This window comes from Macaca nemestrina, chromosome 9, assembly GCF_043159975.1.
Source record: "Macaca nemestrina isolate mMacNem1 chromosome 9, mMacNem.hap1, whole genome shotgun sequence".
NCBI classification, from domain to species: domain Eukaryota; kingdom Metazoa; phylum Chordata; class Mammalia; order Primates; family Cercopithecidae; genus Macaca; species Macaca nemestrina.
In genome coordinates, this window is record NC_092133.1 from 85995652 (window position 1) to 86019800 (window position 24149).

Consider the following 24149-nt stretch of genomic DNA (forward strand, 5'->3'; position numbering starts at 1 on the left):
CCGCTTCCTGGGTTCACACCATTCTCCTGCCTCAGCCTCCCGAGTAACTGGGACTACAGGCGCCCACCACTATGCTTGGCTTATTATTATTATTATTATTATTATTATTATTATTATTGTATTTTTAGTAGAGATGGGGTTTCACTGTGTTAGCCAGGATGGTCTCGATCTCCTGACCTCGTGATCCACCCGCCTCGGCCTCCCAAAGTGCCGCAATTACAGGCATGAGCCACCGTGCCCAGCCAGGATCTACATTTTAATAAGATCGCGATGATTTGTGCATGCATTAAGGTTGAGAAAGCACTAGTCTACGTGCCCATCTATCTGGACACCCCACGGCCACTCCAACCCAGCATGGCCATGCGCAATGCAGACCTTGCCCCTAGACCATGAATTTCTGTTTGGTTTTCCTTCCTGATGAACAGTTTCTATCCTATGTATGGAGATGGGAGTGTGGTCTGGGGTGGGGTCAATGTCCCCACCATGTGGCTGCCTCACCTTGTAATGGGCTCCAAATGACACAGAGCTGGGTCACCTGGGTCTTACTGCAGTCTCCTGGATAAGAGATACTGGAAAGATGTCATGTTCCACATGGAAGCCAGCCTAAGCTTTAGGTTGACACAAAAAGACTTCCTCCAGCATGCATGTGGCATGGCTCTTCTGTGTTACTACGCTGTTCCCTTCCACCTGTTGGCGCCAGCGCCCCTCAGTCTTCCTCTGGTCCTGACGGTGTCCCTCTCCAAACCTGAGGCCTCCCTTCTTTAGGGAGAGCATCAGTCCTGGAGTCCCCCATCGAAAGCTCTCCATTGAGAAGCCCAGGGCGGGGCCCACTCAGGCAGCAGGGCGCACAGTTCAGCAGGAGCTCACAGGCTGCAATGCAGCCACTGGGTGTGCCCTAATTGGGCACCCTGGGTACTGATATCAGTGTGTTTTTTTGTTTGTTTTGCTTCCTGTCCTGGGAAGCAACTTTGATGCATACTGTATTCAAATTCTGTATGCAACCTGACTTGCTTGACCAAAACCAAGATTTAAACAGCAGGGTAATTAGAGAATTTATGGAAGAGAAGAGTCTGGGGATGTTAGGGACTCGGGGTGGAGTCCTGCCGTTCCAGGACATTCTCCTCCCTGCTTCTTGCTCAGTGTCTGTTGCCTTCCAAGGCTTCTCCACTAGGCAGGAGATGTGGCAACAGATAGATTTGTGTCATTCCAGCTTCACTGCCCAAGGCAAAGATGATTTCTTTCTCCCCAGGATTTTGATTATCCTAGGGGGCCACATGCATGCTTGGGACCATTTCTGGCATGAGCTCCATTGTTGGCTCAGCCTAGGTTACAGTCATGCATATCAGAGGTTGTGATGAGCAGGGCCATGAATAATCCCCAAAGCGAGGGGGTCTTTGGGCTTATTGCTGTGTGGACCAGCCCATATTATCATACATTAAAAATGTATTTTCTAAATGCCCCATGTTGTCTTCACTCTCACAAGAGTCAGGAGGTGGGAGGCCTGGTTTTTCCTTATTTTCCCCATGAGCTAACAGAGTGGCGGTACATTCGTAAAGAGGTGACTCTAAGGAATCCCAGGTCTCTGCTCCACTACAGCTGCTTCAGGGCAGGCCTCAGGGATTTGGCTTGGCAGGACAGTTTCACCCAGGTGGATGCCCCTTCATACCTCCCGGCTTCCTGTGATAACTCCATGCCAACCATGCCAAGGCCAAAACTCACCACCAAATCTGAGAGCATCTGCTCTCTGCCTGAAAGAAGCCACTGCACTCTAAGCAATGGGTTCATACTTGTTTTAGCTTCATTTAAACATATAAGCAATGGTCCATTTTGAAAATTACTCATATATAGTTTCTACCGATGATGCCTTATAGTAAAAACAAATTTGACAAACTTTCCCTAATTTCTATGTCAACGATATGTGATATGTTTTCCCTTATCTTTGGAAATGACAATGCATGATTAGTGGTCCACGGATAAAGAATGAATGAGTGGGCACATTTTTTAAGCTTACTATGGCAATAATGTCAATGTATCCTCTCAAACAAGCACCAGATACAAGTCATCCATGGCCTCCAGTTCTGAGCACAGCTTGGGCGTTTGCTTCGGGAGATAACAGTGGGACAAGCTCTGCCTGGATGCTGTCCATAGCTTCCAAGATTCCCCTGGGCAGCATTTTCAGTAGGAGAAGATAAACTGCAGGTCCCCATTCACATACCTTAGTGTGGATTTGTGCAGTGATCACCACAGTTTGGGAGAAAGAGGCTGGATTCAATCTATAACAGTGATTGGTTCAACTCTAACTGGGAGCTACCAGCTCTCAAGAGCCTGTGTTCTTGGTAGAATGTGTTCCTGTCCATGTATAATAACCCTAAGCTCTCCTTGGATTTAAGTGGGTGGGTTTGAGGGTGACTGAAGTCCATTTCCATTCTGCAGAGGCCTAAGGGGCCTGGCAAGATATTACCCCCTGGCCCGTTGTCCTCTTCCCACCATTTCCTTTTCATGTGCCCCCTCTCCTTCCCATTTGGCACCCCCAGGGCCCCACTAACCCATAAGGCTCTTTGGGCAAATTAGGAGATCATCCTCTGCCCTCAAAACACTATACATCTGTCAGAACACTGCCATGATAAAATTAAAAATCCCTGTGATAATTATAATATGAATGATGTGCTAACCAGATATCCTCCCCCCTCAAAGAGATGCTCAAAGAAGTTCTAGTGAATTCTTCCAAATTGGTCTTTCTTCCTCAAAAGCTGCATGGTTTATTCACTGCCTTTGAGATCTGGCAGAGAGGGAGGAAGGAGACGCAGGTGTCATCCAGAGAGGGTGAACTTCCACTTTGTAAAGGCAGACCGGTTTGCTCCCAGAAAATCAATATCTGCTTCCAGTTTGGATCCTTTCCAATAAACCATAAACTTTCATGAGTCTTTGGGAACATTACTGTAGGGCTAAGTTGGTGGACAAATATTTGCTTTTTAAAGTTATTGCAATGAAAGCCTTAAATAGTGAAGAAATTTTCATTTTGAAAATGCAGACTGGCTTTAGCATGAATGTCAACACAGAGCATTTATGTAGCAATTTACAGTTTCTAGAACCTGGCAAGATTCATTACCCCGTTTTACCCTCAAGAATTCTATGGGAAGTTAAGTCATCTTTACACAAACATGGAGTCTGAGATCATTAGGTAATAAGAAACTCAGTCAAGTTCACACAGCTATATAGAGGCACAACTCATATCCCAGCTGTGTTTAAAATAGATAATTTATCATATACAAATGGTCCACTACATAGTCAAACGATTCCTATAGTGTGCAGTAAATAGCCACCCAGACTACACTCACACATCAAGAAATGTCCTCAACAACGCAGTTGACAGGATGATGCTTCCAGAATGGATTCTCTGCCAGTGAGTCCAAGATCCCTGTGTCCCACAGGTCCACAGAACAACTTCCCCATGCACCCCTGACCCCCATTCAAACCCATTAGAATTCACATACAAGGTTGCAATGGGCAAGGCACTTGGCAAGAGGAAGGTCTTCAGAATACACTTTCCAGCTTGGCGTGTACTTCCCACTCTCCTACCCTGAGGGCACCCGGCAGCAGATACCCTCAAGCTCTGAATCAGAGGTGACTGAACTTGGCACACAGTGAAGAGGCCCATGCGCTCCAGTGTGGCTCCTGATGGCCAACACCTCTGCTCCTTTGGAAAAGGGTGAGTAAGCACTTCTCGGAGAGTACATTTCTCTATCACTACAGGTCCACTTTGCCAAAGGGATGAAAGCCCTCTAGAATGCTGTTCTTCTTGTCCTGCGACCTCAGGGTTTCATAGGTGGGCACCATGGCATTCAGAGACAGACCTTATACTTCTAGTCAGTCTGCCCCTCTGGCCTTAATCTTCAGGGTCAGTGCATCCATTTAAAACAAGAGATGTCATCTCAGGCGGTGCTGGCAATCAGGCGGTGCTGGCAACGCCATCTGATCCTTGGAAAACCAACATATGTGCCATCTTACAGTTGGGTCCATAATGGCATTTCCTCTAGCTATATACTATGAGCTTGTATCACAGATACGGGAAGACTAGAGAGTAAAATTAAGATTTAAAAACGATTTTAAAGAAAACCTGGGGAAAGAGGAGGAAAATGTGAAGGGGTTTGGCTCAGCAGAAAATCTCTTTGGCTGCTCTCAGGATCAGAGTCCTTACACTCAGGGGTCAGGCCCAGGCGCATCTTGTCCTGGGAGATCTGTCAAGATCTGTGGCCCCTATTCTTTTGGGGAGAGCAGCCTTGTACCTCTTCAAAGGCACCCAGAATGCAGCTGAAAAGGGGGCTCTCCACCACTCAGAAGGCACGAGTGAAAATACAGAAATAAGGGTTTTGTCTCCAAGGCTTCATAAATCACTGGGTGGCAGGCATCAAATAGAACCTTGGAGGAGGATGCGGTGCTACAGCTTGTTCTCCTCGAAGAGGATCTGGGCGTAGACAGTGCTGGTGGGGGCGCCTTTGGCAGCCTGGTGGGGTTTGATCAGCTCCAGCTCGGCATAGGTTAAGTTTTCCTCAGCAATCTTTGGCTATAAAAGAAAAGAAAAGAAAACAAAACAAAACACAATTCTAGCTGACCACAGGAGTTCTACATCACACATTCATTCATCAAGCATGCATGTTCATAGCATCTTGGGATTCAGAGAGGGATAAGTGCACAAGAAATTTAAGAGGCTACATAGTATCCAATAACATAATTAATAAGATAGATCTCATTGTCTTCATAGAGCACTATGTCCTGCAGTGATATCCTGTGATTTGCTTTCAAGTTAACATGAAACATTCACAAAAAAATGACTAAACACAAGGCTAAAAGAAAACTTTAATGCTGAAGAGTAAAAACAATGTATCTAATGGTTTCTGACCAAAAGGGAAATAAAAAGGTGGAGATGGAAACAAAAAAAATTCTAAAATAACAAAACTAGAATGCCACCACCTAGAAATTTTTGTAAATGACTTAGTATAAAACTATAATTTCAAAATATCTTGAAAATAATGCTAAGGAAAATATTCCTTGCCAGAACCTAAAGCCTACGTTTGAAGCAGTGCTGGGAGAAAACCTTACGCTAAACTGAAATACTTACACTAAACAACATGAATTAAGTGGGTCAGGCCTCCAACTCAAGGAGTTAGAAAAAGAGGAACAAAATAAAGAACAGCAGAAGGAAGAACTTCATAGAAATAAACCCAGACTGCATAAATCACCAGTAAAACAGATAAACTGAAAAATAAATTAATCAAGATAAAAAGGAAAAAAGCATAAGTGAATAAAATAAAAAATAAGAGATATAAACTAAATGAAGGAAGTTTAAAAATTTTTAAACAAGACTAGTTTGCTGAATATACTGAAAAAACTTCTAAATACAGGATAAAATGCATAATGTTCCAGAGAAATAGAAATTATAAACATTAACTCCAGGAAATCTGAATGTACTGTCAAAAAGAAGGAAGGAAGGGAAGAAGGAAGGAAGAAGGAATGAAGGAAGGAAGGAAGGAATAAAGGGAGGGAGGGAGGGAGGATATCATTTATTAACACAAATTTTAAGTTAAATTTACTCAAAGAGAATGAAGTACATTAAAAGATAATCATATTCAAGTTTATTTTATTCCAGAAATGCAAAGATGGTTTGATATCAAAAAGTCTATTAATATAATTCATAATAGTAATAGATCAAAAGAGAAAAGGCATATGATTATAAATGCTAGAAAGGTACTTAATACAATTAAAAACACATTTTTGTTTAAAACAATTTTTGAATGAAGTAGGTGTAGACATATATTTTCTTAATATGATTAAGGAACATTATTAAAATAAAGAAAAATTGGTTATTCAAATCTAGCAATATTAAAAATTAAACCTAAAAGTTATTTTTCAATAGATGCTGTTGGAATACTTGGACAGCCATTTAAGAAAAAAAAAATAAAATCACATCCTTATATCATTCTTCACCCCAGGTTAATTCCAAATGAATTAAAAATTTTAATGTGGAAAATAAACCTATAAAAGTACTAGAAAATAGGTGGGGATTTTTTTAAAAAATAGCCTCCAAGTATGGAAATTATTTTAACATATGACACAAAACCCAGGAGCAATAGAAAAAAAGATGTGTGTATATTTTCATGCTACACATCGCAAAACCATCTCTAAAAATCAAAAAACAACTGAAAACATGAGGAAAATATTTACAGCTCATATTAAAGGGCTTTGCAATTCAACAAAGATAATAAGCAAGTTTCCACTAGCAAATTCAGCAAAGGACAACAGACAGGACCAGCAGTTCATGGGAAAGAAAAATGCAAGCATCTCCGACACAGATGAAATGATACTCACCCTCTCATAATCAGAAAACCGAGACTTAAAGTCACACTTAGACATCATTTATGTGTCTTTCAAGTTACCAAACATTAAAAAAAAAAACAAAGGTTGACAAAACATAGAGGTTCTCTCCTTTACTATGAGTGGGAATCTTTCTTGGTACAAGCAAATAACTGTAAACACTTAAATAGGTATCAGTAGGAGATGGGGACATTCGTATAACACAATATATGGTGCAGTCTTTAAGAAAAAAGGAGGAGCTATATGTGTACTTTATATTTCACTATCATATCCTGTGTAAATATGTGTGTATGCAGGTATGTAAGTAAATATGTGGGTACATATTTTACTTACTTAGAAAATCCTGGGAACTCTTGGCACTCATTCAGAAAATGGAGAGCACATTAACCATAGCTCTTTCTAGGGAAGTAACCTGAATAGCTGCAGGGAGACTGAGCCTTCACTGTGTACATTTGTTGCTACCTTTTGGATTTTTGTAGTAGGCACACGTATTTAAACAATGCATTAATTAATTTTAATCCGTAATTAGAAAAATAAAAGTTGGTCATGAATTTAAAGTCACACAGTCATTTTCATTTAAGCACCTCTGCTTTTTATAAGGATGTCAGACTTAGGGTCTTTTGGTTTTGGCTTTGGTTTTGTTGTTGTTTGATTTACTTTTTTAAAAAAGTTTGTATGCCTCTTTCCTGGTTATCTGGTGGAAATTCCAAACAACTAAACCATCTTCATTCAATTTAAGTTTCTTAAAAAGAATGCCAAAAGCAAAAACACTTCTTTTCTTTTGAGATGATGCACCCTAAAAGGCACAGGAAGTAATAGACAAGGAGAGTTACAAAGAATTCCTTAAGCCAGCACCTGTGCTGGAGGCGACTGCCAAGTGACCTAGACAAATCGTCTAGCAATTTTTCAATTTCAAAGTTAAGATCATTTATAGGGATGAGAGCCTTCTGCTTGCCTTTTGACACCAAAAGTCTTTACATTGCTTCTTAGTCATCCATATCTTACAAGCAACAAAAACCCTGTTTACGTTCTTGCTTTTTGGTTTAATTACATTTCCCACTATAATGATTCCATTTAGAAACGCCATGTGTCCTCAAATAAGCCCACAAAACTCAACTCATGTAAATTTTAGCACCAAGATTTATGAAATCATATTGTCCAGGTGTTTTATTACATTACCTTGAAATTGCATTGTTTTCTAGTGTAGATTATCTGTTTATTCTTAAGTTATTCCATTACGTTTGGATATGAAAAATAACACTAGCTCTCTCAATACAGGTCACCAGGCTGGCTTGGCTGATGTGTTGTTTTCATACATTTTTATGATGTTCCTATAGTAAACATAATTTAATAAAGCCAAAGCACACTAAATAAATAATTGCATCTAGAAAAGCAATAAAAACAAATAAAATTAGTACTTTCATAAGTGGAAAAGGTACTTCAATTACTGCTACAAGCAACAACCCACCATAAAATGTGTAGAATCATTTCCCTTATGCATATTTCTGGAATATAATAATTTGATTGAAGATATGAGGCAGCTCACAGGAGGCTCAGAACTGTGAAGTGTATAGTTTCCAAGATAAGATGCCTAATATCAGTCCTTGGCATCTTTAAAGAACCTATTGTGTTTCTGGCATGCAGACTTGGCTATCACATCAGCCATGTGCCTAATTACATTTCCCAGCTTGTTTAACTGGAAATAAATTCTTAATGGCCAATGAAAGGGGCAAATGTATATTCCTCACTGGTTTTCACCAAACTACCTTTCTTTGCACTAATGTTTCAGTGGAAGGTTTAAGGTGCATCTGAGGAGAAGCTTAGAGAACATTTCTGGCACATCAGTAAGACTAGGTAAACTAAAAAACTGGTGGTAAAACCAAGAGCCAGGAGCAGAAAGCAGTGGTTAAAGCAGGTGGTTGCAATGGGGCACAGCCTGACGAGGAGCCTGCTGCAAAGCCCCACCTTTATTTCAGATGATACAAGTTTACTGCTCTCTTCAGTAGACAAACCCAACCTGGACTGAAGCTAGGGAATCACTCCCAGCGCCCCTGAAAATGAATGAGGAAGCACTTCTGTTAATTTCCTTATAGCCACTGGCCCTCAAAATAACTCTCTTCAAGCCCCTACCCTACTCTGGGGGATGCAGGAAGCACAGAAGGTTGTGGAGTGTTAGTACAAATTGTGGAACTCAGGATAGAAGCTTCAACAGTGTTGAACTGTCTATTCACAAACACTCTTACGACTGTAAATTCCATTGAAAACCTCAAGGAAACTGCCTGAAGGAGGAGTTCCAGGCTTCAGACCCAGACCGAGCTTTACATTTATATCCGGATGTTGTAATCACTGGAAAACCGGCAGCAAGAGTGAACCAACTGCTGCTGGGAAGTCCTGGCAGAATCCTTTAGAAAAAGCCCTAGAACTTTCTGCATATATGAGAAGCAACTTGGCCATTTCCTCTCTCCTGGGGCTGTTTGGTTTTACTTTATTTTCCCTTTCACCTAACCCACAGTGACTCCTGGTCAGATTCTCTTTCTATTCCTCAAATAAAGACCCGGCATTTGTTATATTCAGCTGCTTGGTATCTTGTGTGTCTAAAACCCATTGTTTCATGGACCCTTAGTCTCACTTTTTATATTAGAAAACTACCAGCCAGGGAGAAAACTACCAGCCAGTGAGAAACCGCAAGTAAGTCTGGAGGGGGATTCTATGAGCAAGGGGGGATGGGGGGTCAGATACAGGCAAGTACTGATGCATCAGAGGAAGGCTGCAATAAAGGGAAATTCTTCTAACTGTCAGATCAATGAAAGTGTTCATGGAGAAGAGGCGAGGAGAGTGACTGAGGCTATCGTCCTGGGACTGACTGCAGATCATGGGTGCAGGAAGAATTTGGATCTTAATTCAAAGGTCAGCTGTGTGACCTTGGGTCAGTTCCATCACTGGAGCTCAGAGATAATAATACCTACTTTGTTGGACGATTATGAGGATTGAAATGAGGTCTACTTAATGTTTTGGCCCAGCGGCTGCCCCATAAAAGGTGCTAAACATGTGTGTGTGAACAAATCAGTGTTTCAGTGGCATCACCTCCTCTCTAGGGCCAACTAAAATAGCATGCATATGTGCACATGCTGAATGCTTCATAAGTTAACAAGAACTTTGTGAACTAAGTAGCCCTGGATATCTTTTGACAGGTAAGGAACAGATTCTAGAAATTAGTTGTTATGGACTGAATCACGTTCACCAAATTTCCTGTGTTGAAGCCCTAACTCCCAAGACCTCAGAACGTGACTCCATTTGCAGATAGGGTTTTTAAAGGGGTAATTAACTTAAAATGAGGCCATTAGGATGGGCCCTGATCCAATTTGATTGGTGTCCTTCTAAGAAGATGAGGACACAGACACACACGGAGGGAAGACCACACAGGGAGAAGGCGGCATCTTCAAGCCAAGGAGAGAGAGAGACCTTGGGAGAAACCAACCCTGCCAGCACCTTGAGCTCAGACATCCAGCCTCCACAACTGTGAGAGAATAAAGTCTGTTGTTTAAGCCGCCCTGACTGTGTGACTGCGGTATTTTGTTATGGCAGCCCTAGCAAATGAATACATAAGTCAAGGTGAGGACAGAAGAGAATGGAAGAAGAGAAAATAGCCTTCCTGAAGGGGAGATGAGAAGAACTACCTGATGGGGTGGGAAGATATAAGAGATAAAGGCATTTATGTCAGCAGCAGAGCACCCTCCCCGAGGCAAGGCAGGGGACAAAGGTCTGATACATTTATCCCTGGTTCAGTGAGGAGCAGGACTGGAGAAGAGAGGCTCTAGGACTTCCTCACATGGTACCCTACCCCCCCTACACACCTCCCATCCCCAGTTGCCTGGCCCGCCATGGCCAGGCCTTGGCCTTGACCCTGCGCCACAACAGATCTAGCTGGGGTGCTGGCAGCCCATGCCCACCTCCAGCTTTCTGGAAAGGGTGCAATGGGGACTCAGGTGCTGCCATGCTGACTGGTATGAAGGGCACCTGGCTCCAGCAGGGGAGGGAAGCTAACAGAGGGAAATCAGCCAGGTGTGGCTGCCTCCATCTGAGCAATGCACCTGGCTGCCAGGTGACCGGCACACAGGCCAGCTGCAGGACATTACTGCCCTCTGAACTGAACCCGGGGCCGAGACAGATCCTGCAGTCAGCTGAGCACACAGAGGCTGTGAGTGCCAAGAGTCAGGTCATTTCTGTCCCCAAGCCCTGTGTGCCACCTGCCATTCTGCAGCTCTCTCTGAAGCCACTTTTCTTTTGTTACCATGTTTCATGCTAGGAACGTAAGGAGAAACAAAATGGCACGCAGAAGCAGCCCCACCTCAGGAAGAGACTGGGCTGAGGTTTCGAGGTAGAAGACACAAAAATCCCACAGGAAAGGGCTCCTTGCCCTAGGGGAGCGATCATACTAGGTCTGTATGCTCGGACTTCCTTGGGCATGGCCTCAATTCTTCCAGGGAAAAACAAATTAGATGTTAAGACAGAGCAGCAACATGAATGAAAACCAAGCCAACCTGCTCAAGATGGCAGAGAAAACAGACCGAGGAGCCTAGTCTCTGCTGCCTCAATGAACCACTGGACTGGCCCTGGGCCTACCCAAGGTCTCCAGGTTTAAGTGACTGAGGGTTGAAATTCACCCCATGCTCAGCTCTCCCAAGACGTTCTGTGGAGCCAGAGTTGTTCCCACCATGATGGGGAGCTCTTCTTTAATATGTCTATTAAGATGGGTGCCTTTTTGTAACCTACCTAAAGGTGCCATATAGACGGGCAAGGGACCTGGCCTATGTCCAGATATCTTGCCCTAAAACACAAATAAAAACCAATCTGTTTCAAGATAAAGTGAAATACATAAAATAAACCAAGGCTTTGGGAATTCACACTCCCAGGGCTAAGCAGAGTGATCAGATGTTGGGAGGTGGTGGCGTTTCATCTCTGGGTCGCACTCAGCCATGGTGGCAGCCTGTTGCCTGCTGCCCTCCGTGTGGAAAAAGAGAGCCCAGCCCATGGTGGGAGAGGATGGTGGGGCTCAGGATGTGGGTATTGACAGGGGCAGGACTGGGCCAGAAGATTTATTCCCTCATAGCAGAGGAACCCACTGCTACCTGCCTCAGATGTTTCTGACCTGTCCTTTGAATATCAGGGGTTCTCTAGCAATGAATGCCATAGGTTGCAAAGCCCTGAGGGAAGGGGTTTCTTTACATTGCACATCCTGTGACTGCTGAAAGTACCAAGGGTTACGCTATGGATGCAAAAGAGCCACGTGATCCACTCAGTCCTCCTTCCAGGCTCCTCCCTGAAACTTCTCTAACAAGGAAGGAGAGTATAGGTTTCTGTTTAAGCTGATCCCCTCTACATGAAACTCTTGCCCGTCACACACAAGGTGGACCCCTACTCCTTCAACACCCACCAGGCCCTCTGAAGGCCCTGACACTGATGCCATTGGCAGCCACATTCTCCTCCACTTATTGCACCTGTGATGTCCTCTGACCCTGCACAGTGAACTACTCGGATTCTGTCTCACCCCCTCTAATGACCACGATCACCATCACAGAACTGCTCGCTGGCCAGTGAAGGAAGGCATTTTACAACAAACTAATGACGAACTCATTCATTTATATAAGTAACATCTAAGAATGTTCTAAGCATGCATGTTTCTGAGCTATGTTCTCAAATGTGTGCCAGACCCCTCACGCTGCAGGCATGTTCACCAACGTATGTCCACAGACTCAGTCCTAGGATTACAGCTCCACTCACACCTCCTGCTGTGTCTCTGGTGACATAATGGAGGTTTCTCAAAGTTTCATTTTATTTGTGTTAAATGACATGGGTAAAATGGACATTTTACGTGTTCAGTTCTAAGAATTGTAGCACAGGTATAGATGTCTGTAACCACTGCCACAGTCAGGTCTCAGGACAGTTCCACCACCCCTGCATGCCACCCCACTGCAGTCCCACCTTCCCTCCAGCCCTGACCCCTGGCAACCACAGATCTGTTTTCTGCCACTATGGTTTTGTCTCTTAGACAAGGTGACATACAAAGAATCATACAGTGTGTTACCTTCCGGGATTGGCTTTTTTTCACTAAGCATAATTCCCTGGAGATTTATCCCGGATGTTGTGAGCAATGACTGTCTGCTCCTCTCTGTTGGTAGAGTATTCCACATGCAGCAGCCAGCCATCCACTCACCTGCTGGATGACTTGTGGGTTGTTCCAAGTTTTTAGTGGTTATAGAGTTGTTATAAACATTCACATATAGGTTTTTGTGTGATGTTTTCATGCCTCTAGAGTAAATACCCAGGAGTGGGTTTGCTAGGCCACATGGTAAGTTATGTTTAACTTTGTAAGAAACTGCCTATTTGTCTAGGCTGGACCATTTTGCCCTCCCACTTGCAAAACATGAGTGTTTCCATTGCTCCACATCCTTGTCAGCACTTTTTTTCTTGTAGCCATTGTTCTAGGTGTTAGTGGCGTGGTAATTACCTTTTCCTTATGCTTAAGGAACTTTCCAGTCCTAGACTTGAACTCAACTGCTCCTGGATGGCTGCTGAGCCAAATTAAATTCTCACATAGCACAGCTTCCTCTCAGAAGCATTAGGAAAGGTTTAAAATGCAGTGATGAACCTTCCTGGACTCTGGGCATCACAAAGTGAGTTTGCAAGTTTCAGAGCTTGCAATGGCCTATCTAGCCTTCTGTTCTGCTAACGATGAGGTACTATGACAGCAGATAGCAGCCTCTGGGCTGAATCTCCCACCTCTAATACAAGCCCCCTTTCCCCCAGTTTGAGGGTGAAAATCATGGGGAAGAACAATTTTATTTGGCTAATGCAAGAAAAGTTAACCCCAAGGAATTCTGAGGTTGTGCACCTTTCTGGAAGATAACACACTTTAAGTTCTTAATGGGTAGTTTCTGAGTATTTCATTTTGTAGGTGTCTTTCCATAATTCAAGCTGGAAGTTAACATTCTTACTAAGAGAGAGAGGTTTAGTATTCTCTTATGCAGACTCCTGCAAAACAACACTTTTTCACAGAGATCACAGTTAGATGTGTAACTTGAATTAAGTCACAGGAATAAAAGAAAAATGCAATTGCAGCCTCTGCAAGTTCTCTCAATGTCAAAAGTTCAATTGGGTAATACCATTATCACAGCAACAGATCAATAACTGGGACATGGAATGTTTATGCTAACGTCACCTTAGAGTTTAAAAATGTGACTGCAGCTCCACAGAGCTGCACTATCAGGAATCTATTTACCCATGAGAGAATTACAAATTATCAGGAGCAGACTTCCTCTTCTCCCTGCAAGATAAGTGCTCATTTTTTATTCAACAGAGTAACTGGTAAAACAAACTCTCCCCTAACAGCAACCACTGCACACATAACTACGGCCACCAAGGATCTTGAGGCTGTGCATTCAGAAAGCTCGATTTGACAGAGGGTCCTCAATGGGTCTCCATAGGACCCAACTCAGGAGAGAAAAGTATGCTGTGAAGCCTATCAGTCCTACTATCATCAACATGCCTTGGATATGAGCTTGACTCAATCTCAAGGACCATGGGTGTTGATTGGCAAATTTATTTAAACCTATTATGAAAAGAGAATATAGAGTTTTATGATGTATATGTTAAATAAAAATAAAGAAACAAAAGAAATGCCTTTCCAAGACAAAGGACATAATCCAGAAGTGGCTTTGGGAGGTAGCAGAATGTGGTGGCTGAGAATCGGTTCTTCTGAGAACGGAACTCAGAAAACGCTAACTAATTTTTACCATCTCACTCCATCCTCATGCCAGCCCTGTGAGGCGGGGCTGGTGATTATGGAGTTTGGATTACAGGTGGTGTCTGGATTCAGAGGCAGTCAGTCCTTCCCAGATGCTCGTGGGCAGTCCCAGGCATTGCAAGTGCACGTTCAGAGGCAGTGTCTATGCTCTGATGTGAATGTCTTGTATCCAGGTGAGCAGACAGGCAGACAGCAGTCCCTTCCCAAGAAGTAGGCCTGGGATGCCAACAGGGAAAATAGTGAACATCCCTTGGCATAAAATGTTTGAGGTTTTGGAGCAGTCCCTCACCACTCAGCAGGCAGTATGAGCTCCAACTAAAGGGGAAGCTGGGGTAGAAGGGAACTGACCCCATCCTTATCAGAGGCAGGAGCCCTGGCTTGGTGTGGAGAAACTGAGGACTTGAGGCCACAGAACCCAAGACTTCCCAAAGATAGAAACATGGAGCTGTCCCTGGTGGGAGAGAGTGATGGAGGGGAAGGAAAGAATTTCACTGGAACGCCTCCAGGGGACCCTGCACCCCTCTCCACAGCCTCACCCCCAGGTTCCCAGTGCACCTCTGGGTGGCATGGGATGCAGGCCACAAGGCTGCAAGGCTCTGTTTGGGCCAGGCTGTGTGTGCGGTGGCAGCAGACCCCTGGGCGGAGCTGTCTGCTGGATAGGTGAAAATATGAGGCTGAGTGTCCAAGGGCTACTGGAGACGTCCAGGGGTATTTTCAGAGGTAATCGTTAGAGCCATCACCAGGTCTACTCTCACCATCTCCTTGGAGTGGAGGCCACTGGTCCACTGGGACCTCTGGCTCTAGCAGCATAACTTATAGTAGATCTTCACTCAGAGGTGAGGGTTGGAATCCAGTTGCACTCCCAAATCTAGCATTCTGTTGTGACTGCTGACTTAGGTGTGCCTTGACCCAGGGTCCAGAGACACATGGGGCCTAGGCACTCTCGGAGGCACCAAACGCCCCACCTACTCTGCAGCTTCAGGTACAAATGAGCCTTGAGATCATATCTGGCCAGATTCCCCCTACACCCCACCTCTGCATGGTCACCTAAGGACTGAGGGCCAGTCACCCAGCATGCTCTAGGACAGTGGGAGGACTGGAAAAGGTCTGGAGCTCAGGAGAGAAGTCCCGGATGGATATGAAGATGTGCAAGTCCTCTCCACGTTTGGTGACACTTTGGGTTGGACAAACTCACTCAGAAATCATGAGCAGAGCAAATTCGCCTCAGGTCCTTGAGTCTAAAAAGTACACAGGATGTTCAGCAAAGTGCGTCCTCAGAATGGATGTGACATGACAGAAAGTCACCACCTAACTGCTCTGAGGACAGGCAGAGGTGACCCTTTTGGGAGCCTGCTAAGTCTGGCATAGAAAGGCCCAAGGCCAAATCTTATTGGTTCAAGTTTCTACAAGTTATCAGACAGATAGATGCCTGTCAATTTCACCAACATATGTTTTGGAAGCTAAAATGTGATTATAGACAGTGCTCTTGGGGAGAGTCCTAATACTTGGAACTTTCAAAGTCTCACAGCAACCGCTCCATGGTCTAACATGGTCATTCATTTCTTCTCCCCTGTGGACCATAGGTGTTTGAATTCCCAGCTGACTTTCAAAGTACTGTTACTGGCAGTACTGTTCAAGAGGATGCTTTTGCTTAGAAAAAAAGGGAGCCTTTGGTTATCTACTTCAACATAGATGTTCATGCTGAGAATTTGCAAACTTGAACACACTCAATATTCTGATCAACCACAGTCTTTAACACTCTCCTAGACCCATCTAATTGTGCCAGGGCCTGCTTAGGAACATGTGCTCTCAGAGACAGGAAGACTGCCATTCACTAGCTGTGTAAACTTGGACAAGTACTTAACCTCTTTGTTCCTCCATTTCCTTATCTACAAAGTGGGACTCATAATAGTAACTATCCTGTAGAGTTATTTTGAGGATTAAATGCATTAAAACATGTAATGTGCTTGGAGAAATGCTATACAAGTGTTTGATTATTACTGTTGTTACCATTTGCATTATAGATGATGAGCAAGTATTGTTTAAACAGTCCGTTGCTTTGAAATATTTAGAGGTAGAAAGAAGAAAACATTTTGAGACATTTTGGAAAGTATTATGTGCTAAACGCTAATGAACACCACTGTGTCTCAGAGCAGGGCCAAACACATCTGGCTATTTTATATTTTTTTTGGTAGGAAAGACAATCCTTCTAAATAATAAGTCAAACCATGTCACTCACTGCTCTGCACAGTTCTCCAGTTGTTTCTCATCACATTCTGAATCCAGAATTCTTATCAGGACATCAGCATGGATAAGGGTCTTGATCCTTCATGACCTTGTCCTGTGCCTGCCTCTGACCTTGGCTTGCTCCACATATCCCTCTTGCTGACCAGGGCTCCAGTCACATGGATCTCTGTGTGTTTCCTGGACACACCCCAGATGGCACTGTTCATTCAGGGTCCACTTCAGGACCTTTGCCCAGGCTGTGTTCTCAGCCCAACCTGAGATGTTCTCCCCACAGAGCCATGTGTCTCATTCTCTCACTCTCAGGTCTCTGCTTAACTGTGATGTCCTCCCCATTGAATGCAGCCCCCCACCCCCAGCTCCCCTTGCCCTGTTCTGCTGCCCTCAGAGCACAGATCACTCCTTGGCATTATAAGGTATCATCCATTTGGTAGCCTTCTGTCTTCCTCCACTATAAAGAATGTGACAATAGCACCTAATATTTACTTAGTACAACAACTAGTCTATGTGGAAGGTACCCTTATTATCACCCTCATTCGACATGTACAGAGAAGAAGGTGGAGAAGTGGCGAGCATGCAGCCAGCAGCTAGTAAGCAGCAGGGCTGGTGTAGAGCCGGCCTCTGACCACACTACTGGGCTCCCCAAAGGCAGTGACTGTCGCTTATTTACTGCTGCAACCAGGGCCGTGTGGATAAGTGTAGACAACAGGTTTGACAGGAAAGAAAGCTCTGATGTGAGCAGTATTTTCCGATTTTCGTGTGTGACTACCCTTACCACAGCTAATTTCAAGGTGCCAATGTCTGTGCCCCCTTTAGTGGATGAGAGGTTGAGGATGCTGCTGGCTACAACTTCAGCTCCTAGAAAGACATCTGACTCAGGCAGCCATTTTTGAATGAATGAATGAAAAAGACAAAATGAAAGAAAACTAGTCTGATACTGTCTTTTAGCACCCCCACCCCAATCTGCCTGGCCTCAGGAATGTAGACAGGGACACTTTCCTCTTTCCAGTGAAACTCTTCTTTCTTTTAGCTTCTCTAGGGGGTCCATGACAACACTCTACCAAGAAGTAGAACACCTGGGTTCTACTGCTTGGAGTCATCTAAAATCTCCACATGGCTTTTAACTTACTAGTTTAAAATATAGGTAGATATAGATAGATGATTGATCACTAGAGAGAGAGAGAGAGAAAGAGAGAGAGGATATCTTCCAGTCTTCCATTGGGTAGGCTGTGAGAAAGTGGCTACTGATTCTTTTTTTTTTCTTTTTTTTTTTTTCGTGGGAGAATAAAATAGGAAAATACTTCTGGAAGTTAATTGGGCAGACTCTATCAAAATTAAAAATGAGGCTATACTTTCATGTAATGATCCCACTTCTAAAAATCTCTCCTGGCCGGGCGCAGTGGCTCATGCCTGTAATCCCAGCACTTTGGGAGGCTGAGGGGGGCGGATCATGAGGTCAGGAGATCGAGACCATCCTGTGAATGGTGAAACCCTGTCTCTACTGAAAATACAAAAAATTAGCCAGGCGTGGTGGCGGGCGCCTGTAGTCCCAGCTACTCAGGAGGCTGAGGTGGGAGAATGGCGTGAACCCCGGAGGTGAAGCTTGCAGTGAGCTGAGATCATGCCACTGCACTCCAGCCTGGGTGACAGAGCGAGACTCTGTCTCAAAGAAAAAAAAAAAAAAAAACTCTCCTACAGAAATACTCACATAAAGTTATATGTGAAAGCATATTTACCAAAGCATACATTCTAAGAGTGAAAAATTAGAACAACCTAAATGGCCAAGAGTTGGATACTGGTTAAAGAAATGATGATACTGTAACACTTTGCAGTAATTAAAGAATGAGGTAGATCTATATGTACTGATGTAGAAAGATGTGCCTGAGATATTGTTAATGAGAAAACAATTCAACCTGTGAATGTTGCGTAAAGAATCATTCCCATTTTTAGCAAACTTGGTACACAGAAATGAATTTGTCAGAATCTATAGCCATGACCCACACTAAATGTGGGTGGACTGTATATACCTATTGGGAATATATACATAAATATGGATCTACATTTGTATATACAAAAAAAATTAGAATAATATATGCCAAATTCCTGACAGAGACCACTTAGAGGAATAATTTCACTTTCTATTTTAACAAAAGGAGATTCTGATTGCCAGCCTACTTCTCTACCACTGTCCAATGAGGTCAAGACAGAAAACACCCTGAAAACCCAAAGACTCAGACTTTACTGAGTACTTCTGACAAAAGGCATCAGAGCTCAGAGCGCAGTGGGGCAGAACAGGGATCTGTGGCCAAGTGCCTGGTTGGAGCAGCTCTGCCATATCCTAGTGGGAGACCTTGTATTAGTATTTACCTTCCTGTGTGTCCTCTAACTCATCTGTGAAGTGGAGACAATAAGAGTTGTCTCAAAGTTAAAGGGGTGCTTCTCCTGGTAAGCACTGGAACAGTGTCTGCATGTGGGAAGTGCCATGGAAGGGTGAGCATTATCATTATCATCATCATTATCATCATCATTACCACCACCATCACCACCATCATCATCACCATCCTCTTCATCATCACTACCATCATTCCCACCATCACCATTACCATTATCACCACCATAATCACATCATTGTGATCATCATCACCAGTACCATCATCATTACCACCATTATTACCAACACCATCATCATCATTATCATCATCAGTATTACCATTATTAATACCATCACTGTCATCACCATCATTATTACCATTATCATCACCATTATTATCATCACTGCCACCATCATCACCATCATCACCATCTCTATCGCCATCATCATCGCCACTATCATCACCATCACCATAATCAGTACCATCATCAATACCATCATCACCATCACAGTAGTTTTAGGTCATAGACATGATGTACAGGGCACAAACCAAGCATTAAAACCAAATCTAAAATAGCAGTAGGCATGCCTGCTTATTTGTTAAATTCATGTTGAATGCAATGTTGGCAATGGGCACATATGACTGAATTAATAATTTTTATTCTTCATCTTTCTATGAACACACTCACGGTAAATTTATGAGGCTGTGTCTTATTATCTTTTGGTGACCACATGTGCTCTTTGGAAATTCATAAATTTAATTTTAAGAAGTTATAATAATAAATTAGAATTGATTCTGGCTAGAAAAAAAAATCTCCTTAAATGCACCATCAGTTTGTTGTGAACTCAGAATTTCACATAGAAATTTTCTTCCTGATATTTTGGGTGCCTAGCTTGATGCTACAGATATGTTGATGATGTTTATCTGTCTTTCCAAAATGGCACTTCATTTCTAGTATTCTCCATGTGGGATTGAAAAAGTCTTTTAGTAACTCTGAGGTACTCTGTGCTCAAAACTGAAGTTTTAAATGAAATAGGCTTGAAAATGTGAGCAGAAATGATATTGTTTCATGAGATTTCAAAAATAAAACGCAGAGAAAAAGTTTTAAAAAATATTTCCCAGCAGTGCAATGATCTCAGAAATGAAGTGCCCAATAACGGCAGCAAATCAGCCATACTGAGATGGAAAACAAGATACTGCTCTGCAGGGAGGGACAGTCCCTGCAGGCACGTAGGGACAGCCTGCCCCAGAGTGGAGCCCCACCATGACGCCTGGGACCAGGGTGGGCTGCACAACCAGGAAAGGCCACCCATGGGCTGGCCTGCTGGATGTGCAGGCCTGCCTCCTGCCTAGGCCATCCTCCAGCCCAGCGCATCTCCCTGCACCTGCTCATCTTGGTCAGGTGGCTCCCAGGCTCATGCTCCTGCCTCTCTGGCACCTTGGCCCCTGCCTGTCAGCGCTCAACAATTATTGGGGAATTAATAAATAGAAGACTGGGAAAGCAATATGAATGAATCAATGATGCATTAAACAGGAGAAGCACATGGTCCTGAGGGGGCCAATTCCAAAGTCACCTTCCTTCTCAAAGTACAAAGCCACATTACCCTTCTAGAACAAAGTGGGGCAAACTCTGTTGGTAGCAATATGCAGTAGGATTCCCTTTGTCTCCCAAAAGGGAGGCCTAAGGAGAGCTTAAGGAGCTACACAAGTCTTAAAACATTTCTTGAGGCCAGGCACTGGCTCACACCTGTAATCCTAGAACTTTGGGAGGCCAAGGTGAGAGGATCGCTTGAGACCAGGAGTTTGAGACCAGCCTGTGCACATAGTGAGACCCCAGCTCTACAAAAAAAAAAAAAAAAAAAAGCTAGATGTGGTGGCACGTGCCTGTGGTCTCAGCTACTTGGGAGGCTGAGGCAGAAGGATCAGTTGAGCTGAGGAGTTTGAGGCTACAGTGAGTAATGATGGCCATTGCACTCCAGCCAGGGCAATAGAGCAAGACTCTGCCTCAAAAAAAAAAAAAAAAAAAAAAAAGACTCCTTGAAAGTAACTGTGTCACTTAGCCCATCTTCAACAAAATTGGAGCCCCAGTGAATTTCTACTGGTCTCCGACACAGCTGAGAAGCACGTGACCTGGTTCTTGCCAGGCAAGTGTTGGCAGGGGCAGGCAATAGAGGGGCCTTGTCACTAACTGTGTGGCCTGCAGGGAAGACAGCCCTCTGTCAAGGTTAACAGACTTCCTGATACAGGATATTCTCACTTCCAATGTTGGGGAGGTATGATCTTGATCGCATCCGGCTTACCGAAGGCTGAGACACCTGCTCTCTCTAGACTGGAAGAAGCCATGAAAGCAAATGGCTTCTGTTTTCCGCACGCCCATCCCTTCTGAAGCCTCAACATCGGTTCTTCCCTCCAGCTGACATACATAACTCCCCGCGACAATAATGGGCTGTGCATGTGTACCTAGGGGAGCATAGAAATTTTATCTCTGCAAAAATGGTACTAGTGTGATACAAGCAAAGTTTGTATTTTTTTCCCAAGGCTTTTACTTGGGGCAATATATTGTACATATGGTTGTGGCTTTTTTTCTTCTTTTTAATTTTAAATTGAGATTATGAACATATTTTATGCAGGTTAATATATCCTTTTCATGTAAAATTTAACTGAAACCAGTTCTAGCACATTAACGACAACAAGAGAAATTCTCTGGCTTATTATAAACATCCTTCAAGAAACCTGAAATGCATGTCCTCTGGATATAATTTTGCTGGGACTTGGGTTATTATTAAAATCCTCTCAGAATTCTATCACTGCTTTCTAATGTGCTTCAAAGTCTTTTTCCGCTACTGATAAGAGACAAATTCTTTTTTGGCCCTGGCAGTACATTGTCAATGGTGAAAACTGGGGCTGGGGGAAGAAACTTCTTCCCAACACCTGGCAGATGTGGAACAAGGCAGGGCATCTCAGCTCTGGGCTGGCCATGCTGTGGTTTTCAACAGCGCTACAGAGGAGGCAGGTTTCTACGGCAGGGTCTCTCAGAACTAGGATGAATGAACTACTTCCTTTCTGTCCATTTTGAGCACTCTAATCTTTGGGTTTCCATGAGAAGAGGGAGGCTTACTGTGGACTGTAAGCTGGAGAGAATCACAGGTAAGTCAGTCTTGGTCACCCGGTCAAGTGCTCCACTAGGAGATCATGGGGCAAGGCTACATACACCTGGCTGACGTACGGATGAGCTGTTCTGGAAAGGTCTGCAGGAATTAGAGAGTCACAAGGACTTTTAGAATTATCATATTTAGTTTTCTCTTTGTTGACAGATAAGACAACTCCCTTTCTCCCCAGGGGCCTGACCTGTCTTACTAAAGTGAAAGCACAGTCTTCTCCGGAGGTGGGTGGCAGCGACTCTGGATCCTGACAGCTTTGACCCTACCAGAGGTGCCTACTTAGTTTGAAAAGTTATTCAGAGCCACACTTCTCAAACTTTACTGTTTATCATACTCATCTGGGACCTTGTAAACTGCAGGTTCCACTTCAGTAGGTCTGAGTCAGGGCCGGAGATTCTACTTTTCCAACAAGCTCCCAGGCAGTGCCTGGCCTTCTGGCCCACAACTGGAGCAGGGAGAACTCAGACTAAGTTCCATCCACAGATCCTCCCATGCAAACATTATTCATCATTCACTCCATACACATTGGCCAAAGGGGCACTCTAGTAATTCCAGATTCCCTGCTGAGGACATCATTAGGGGTAAGACTGGTTCTCCCTGACTTAAAACCAGTTCCCATGTAAATTTGAAGCTTCTGGAAATCAAGGGACACAATTAACAGAATGAAAAAGTCACTACAGGACGGGTGAAAATTTTGGCAAATTATGTAACTGATGTGGAATTAAAATTCACAATATATAAAGAACTCCTACAATTCAACAACAACAAAAAATCAAATAACCTCATTTCTTTTAATGGGCAATGGACTCGAATAGCCATTTCTCCAAAGATAGACAAATGGCCGACAAGAACATAAAAAGATGCTCAACATCACTCTTTAGGGAAATGCAAATCAAAACCACAATGAGATACCACCTCACATCCAGTAGGAATAGCTACTATCAAAAAAAAAAAAAAAAAAGGAAACTAACAAGTGTTGATGAGGATATGAGGAAATTGAAACCCTGTGTGCTATTTGTAGGAATGTAAAATGGTGCAGCTGTTTTGGAAAACGGTGTGGCAGTTTCTCAAAAAACTAAAAATGCCATTACCATCTGATCTAGCAATCCCTCATCTGGGTATATAACCAAAAGAATTAAAAGCAAGAACTCAAACAGATATTTGTACACCATGGTCATGGCAGCATTAGTCACAACAGCCAAAGGATGGAAGCAACTCCACTGTCCACCAAGGGATAAATGGACACAAAAAATGTGGTGCATACATACAATAGAATATCATTAGGCCTTAAGAAGAATGAAAATTCTCACACACACAGCAACGTGAATGAATAAGGACATTATGCTAAGCAAAATAAACCAGTCACAAAAAGACAAATACTGCAGGATTCCACTTCTATGAGGTCGCCAAAGCAGTCAAATTCATAGAGACAGAAAGTAGAATGGTGGAAGCCAGGGGCTGGGTGGGTGGGGCTGGGGGTGTTTCTTGAGTGCAGAGTTTCAGTTTTGCAAGATGAAAAGAACATTGGAGATTGGCCACACCACAATGGGAGTGTGTTTCACATGACTGAATTGTACACTTAAAAATGATGAAGATTGTACCTTTGCTGTTAGGTGTATTTTACCACAATTTAGCTTCTGGTTGGGAATGCCATGGGCTAAGGCGGGATATCCCATGCACACTGAGGTGTGGGGCAGGCCATGAGCTCCATGTGTGCCTGTGTCATGGTGGATTTGAGGTGCCCGCGGGCCCTCCAGGGGAGTGTCTGGTCAACAGTCAGAAGAGTTGTTCTGGAATTGGCTTGAGGACCCCAGTTAGGGGACCAATGGGCTGCACAGATGGCTGCTGTGCCTGTGAATGTGTTCAAGGAGAAGACAGCCTGAGATAAGCCAACACTCTAGGGCAGTGGATGGGGGGAGGCAGCCTGACCACCTGGGGAGAAGCAACAGCCAGGGGTAAAATCAGTCAACCAGGGGGCCAGGCCTCTCAGGACCACCTACAAGTACAAAGGTGGGTGGACCATGAGGGGGCACCCAGGACAGAGGAACTGAAAAGTACCCCAAGAACTATCTACAAGCAGATCACTGACGTGAACAGGCACAACTCACTCGGATGCCGAGACTAACCTAGATTCCAGAGAAGTGGGAGGCAGAGGTGAGGAGGCCTCAGAAAGAAGGGGTGAGTGAGCCACATCTT

The 24149-nt window shown here is 43.8% G+C and overlaps 1 protein-coding gene across 7 annotated transcripts in view; it reads right to left on the bottom strand.

Moving 5' to 3' along the window:
- The window catches only part of LOC105486649 (V-set and transmembrane domain containing 4), a 147501-nt gene that overhangs the window by 41953 nt on the left and 81399 nt on the right, over nt 1-24149 (bottom strand). For 4 of the 7 annotated variants that reach the window (XM_071069974.1, XM_071069973.1, XM_071069970.1 and 1 more), the window contains one exon: nt 1447-4564. The exons of 1 other annotated variant lie outside the window; for it this stretch is intronic. In XM_071069974.1, the coding sequence (XP_070926075.1) occupies nt 4439-4564 (126 nt within the window). In that variant the 3' untranslated portion in view covers nt 1447-4438. Of the gene's footprint in view, nt 1-1446; nt 4565-7551; nt 14393-21092; nt 21253-21910; nt 22041-24149 lie in introns of those variants that run through there. 2 more of the 7 variants (XR_011607914.1, XR_011607913.1) reach the window with 2 other exon arrangements.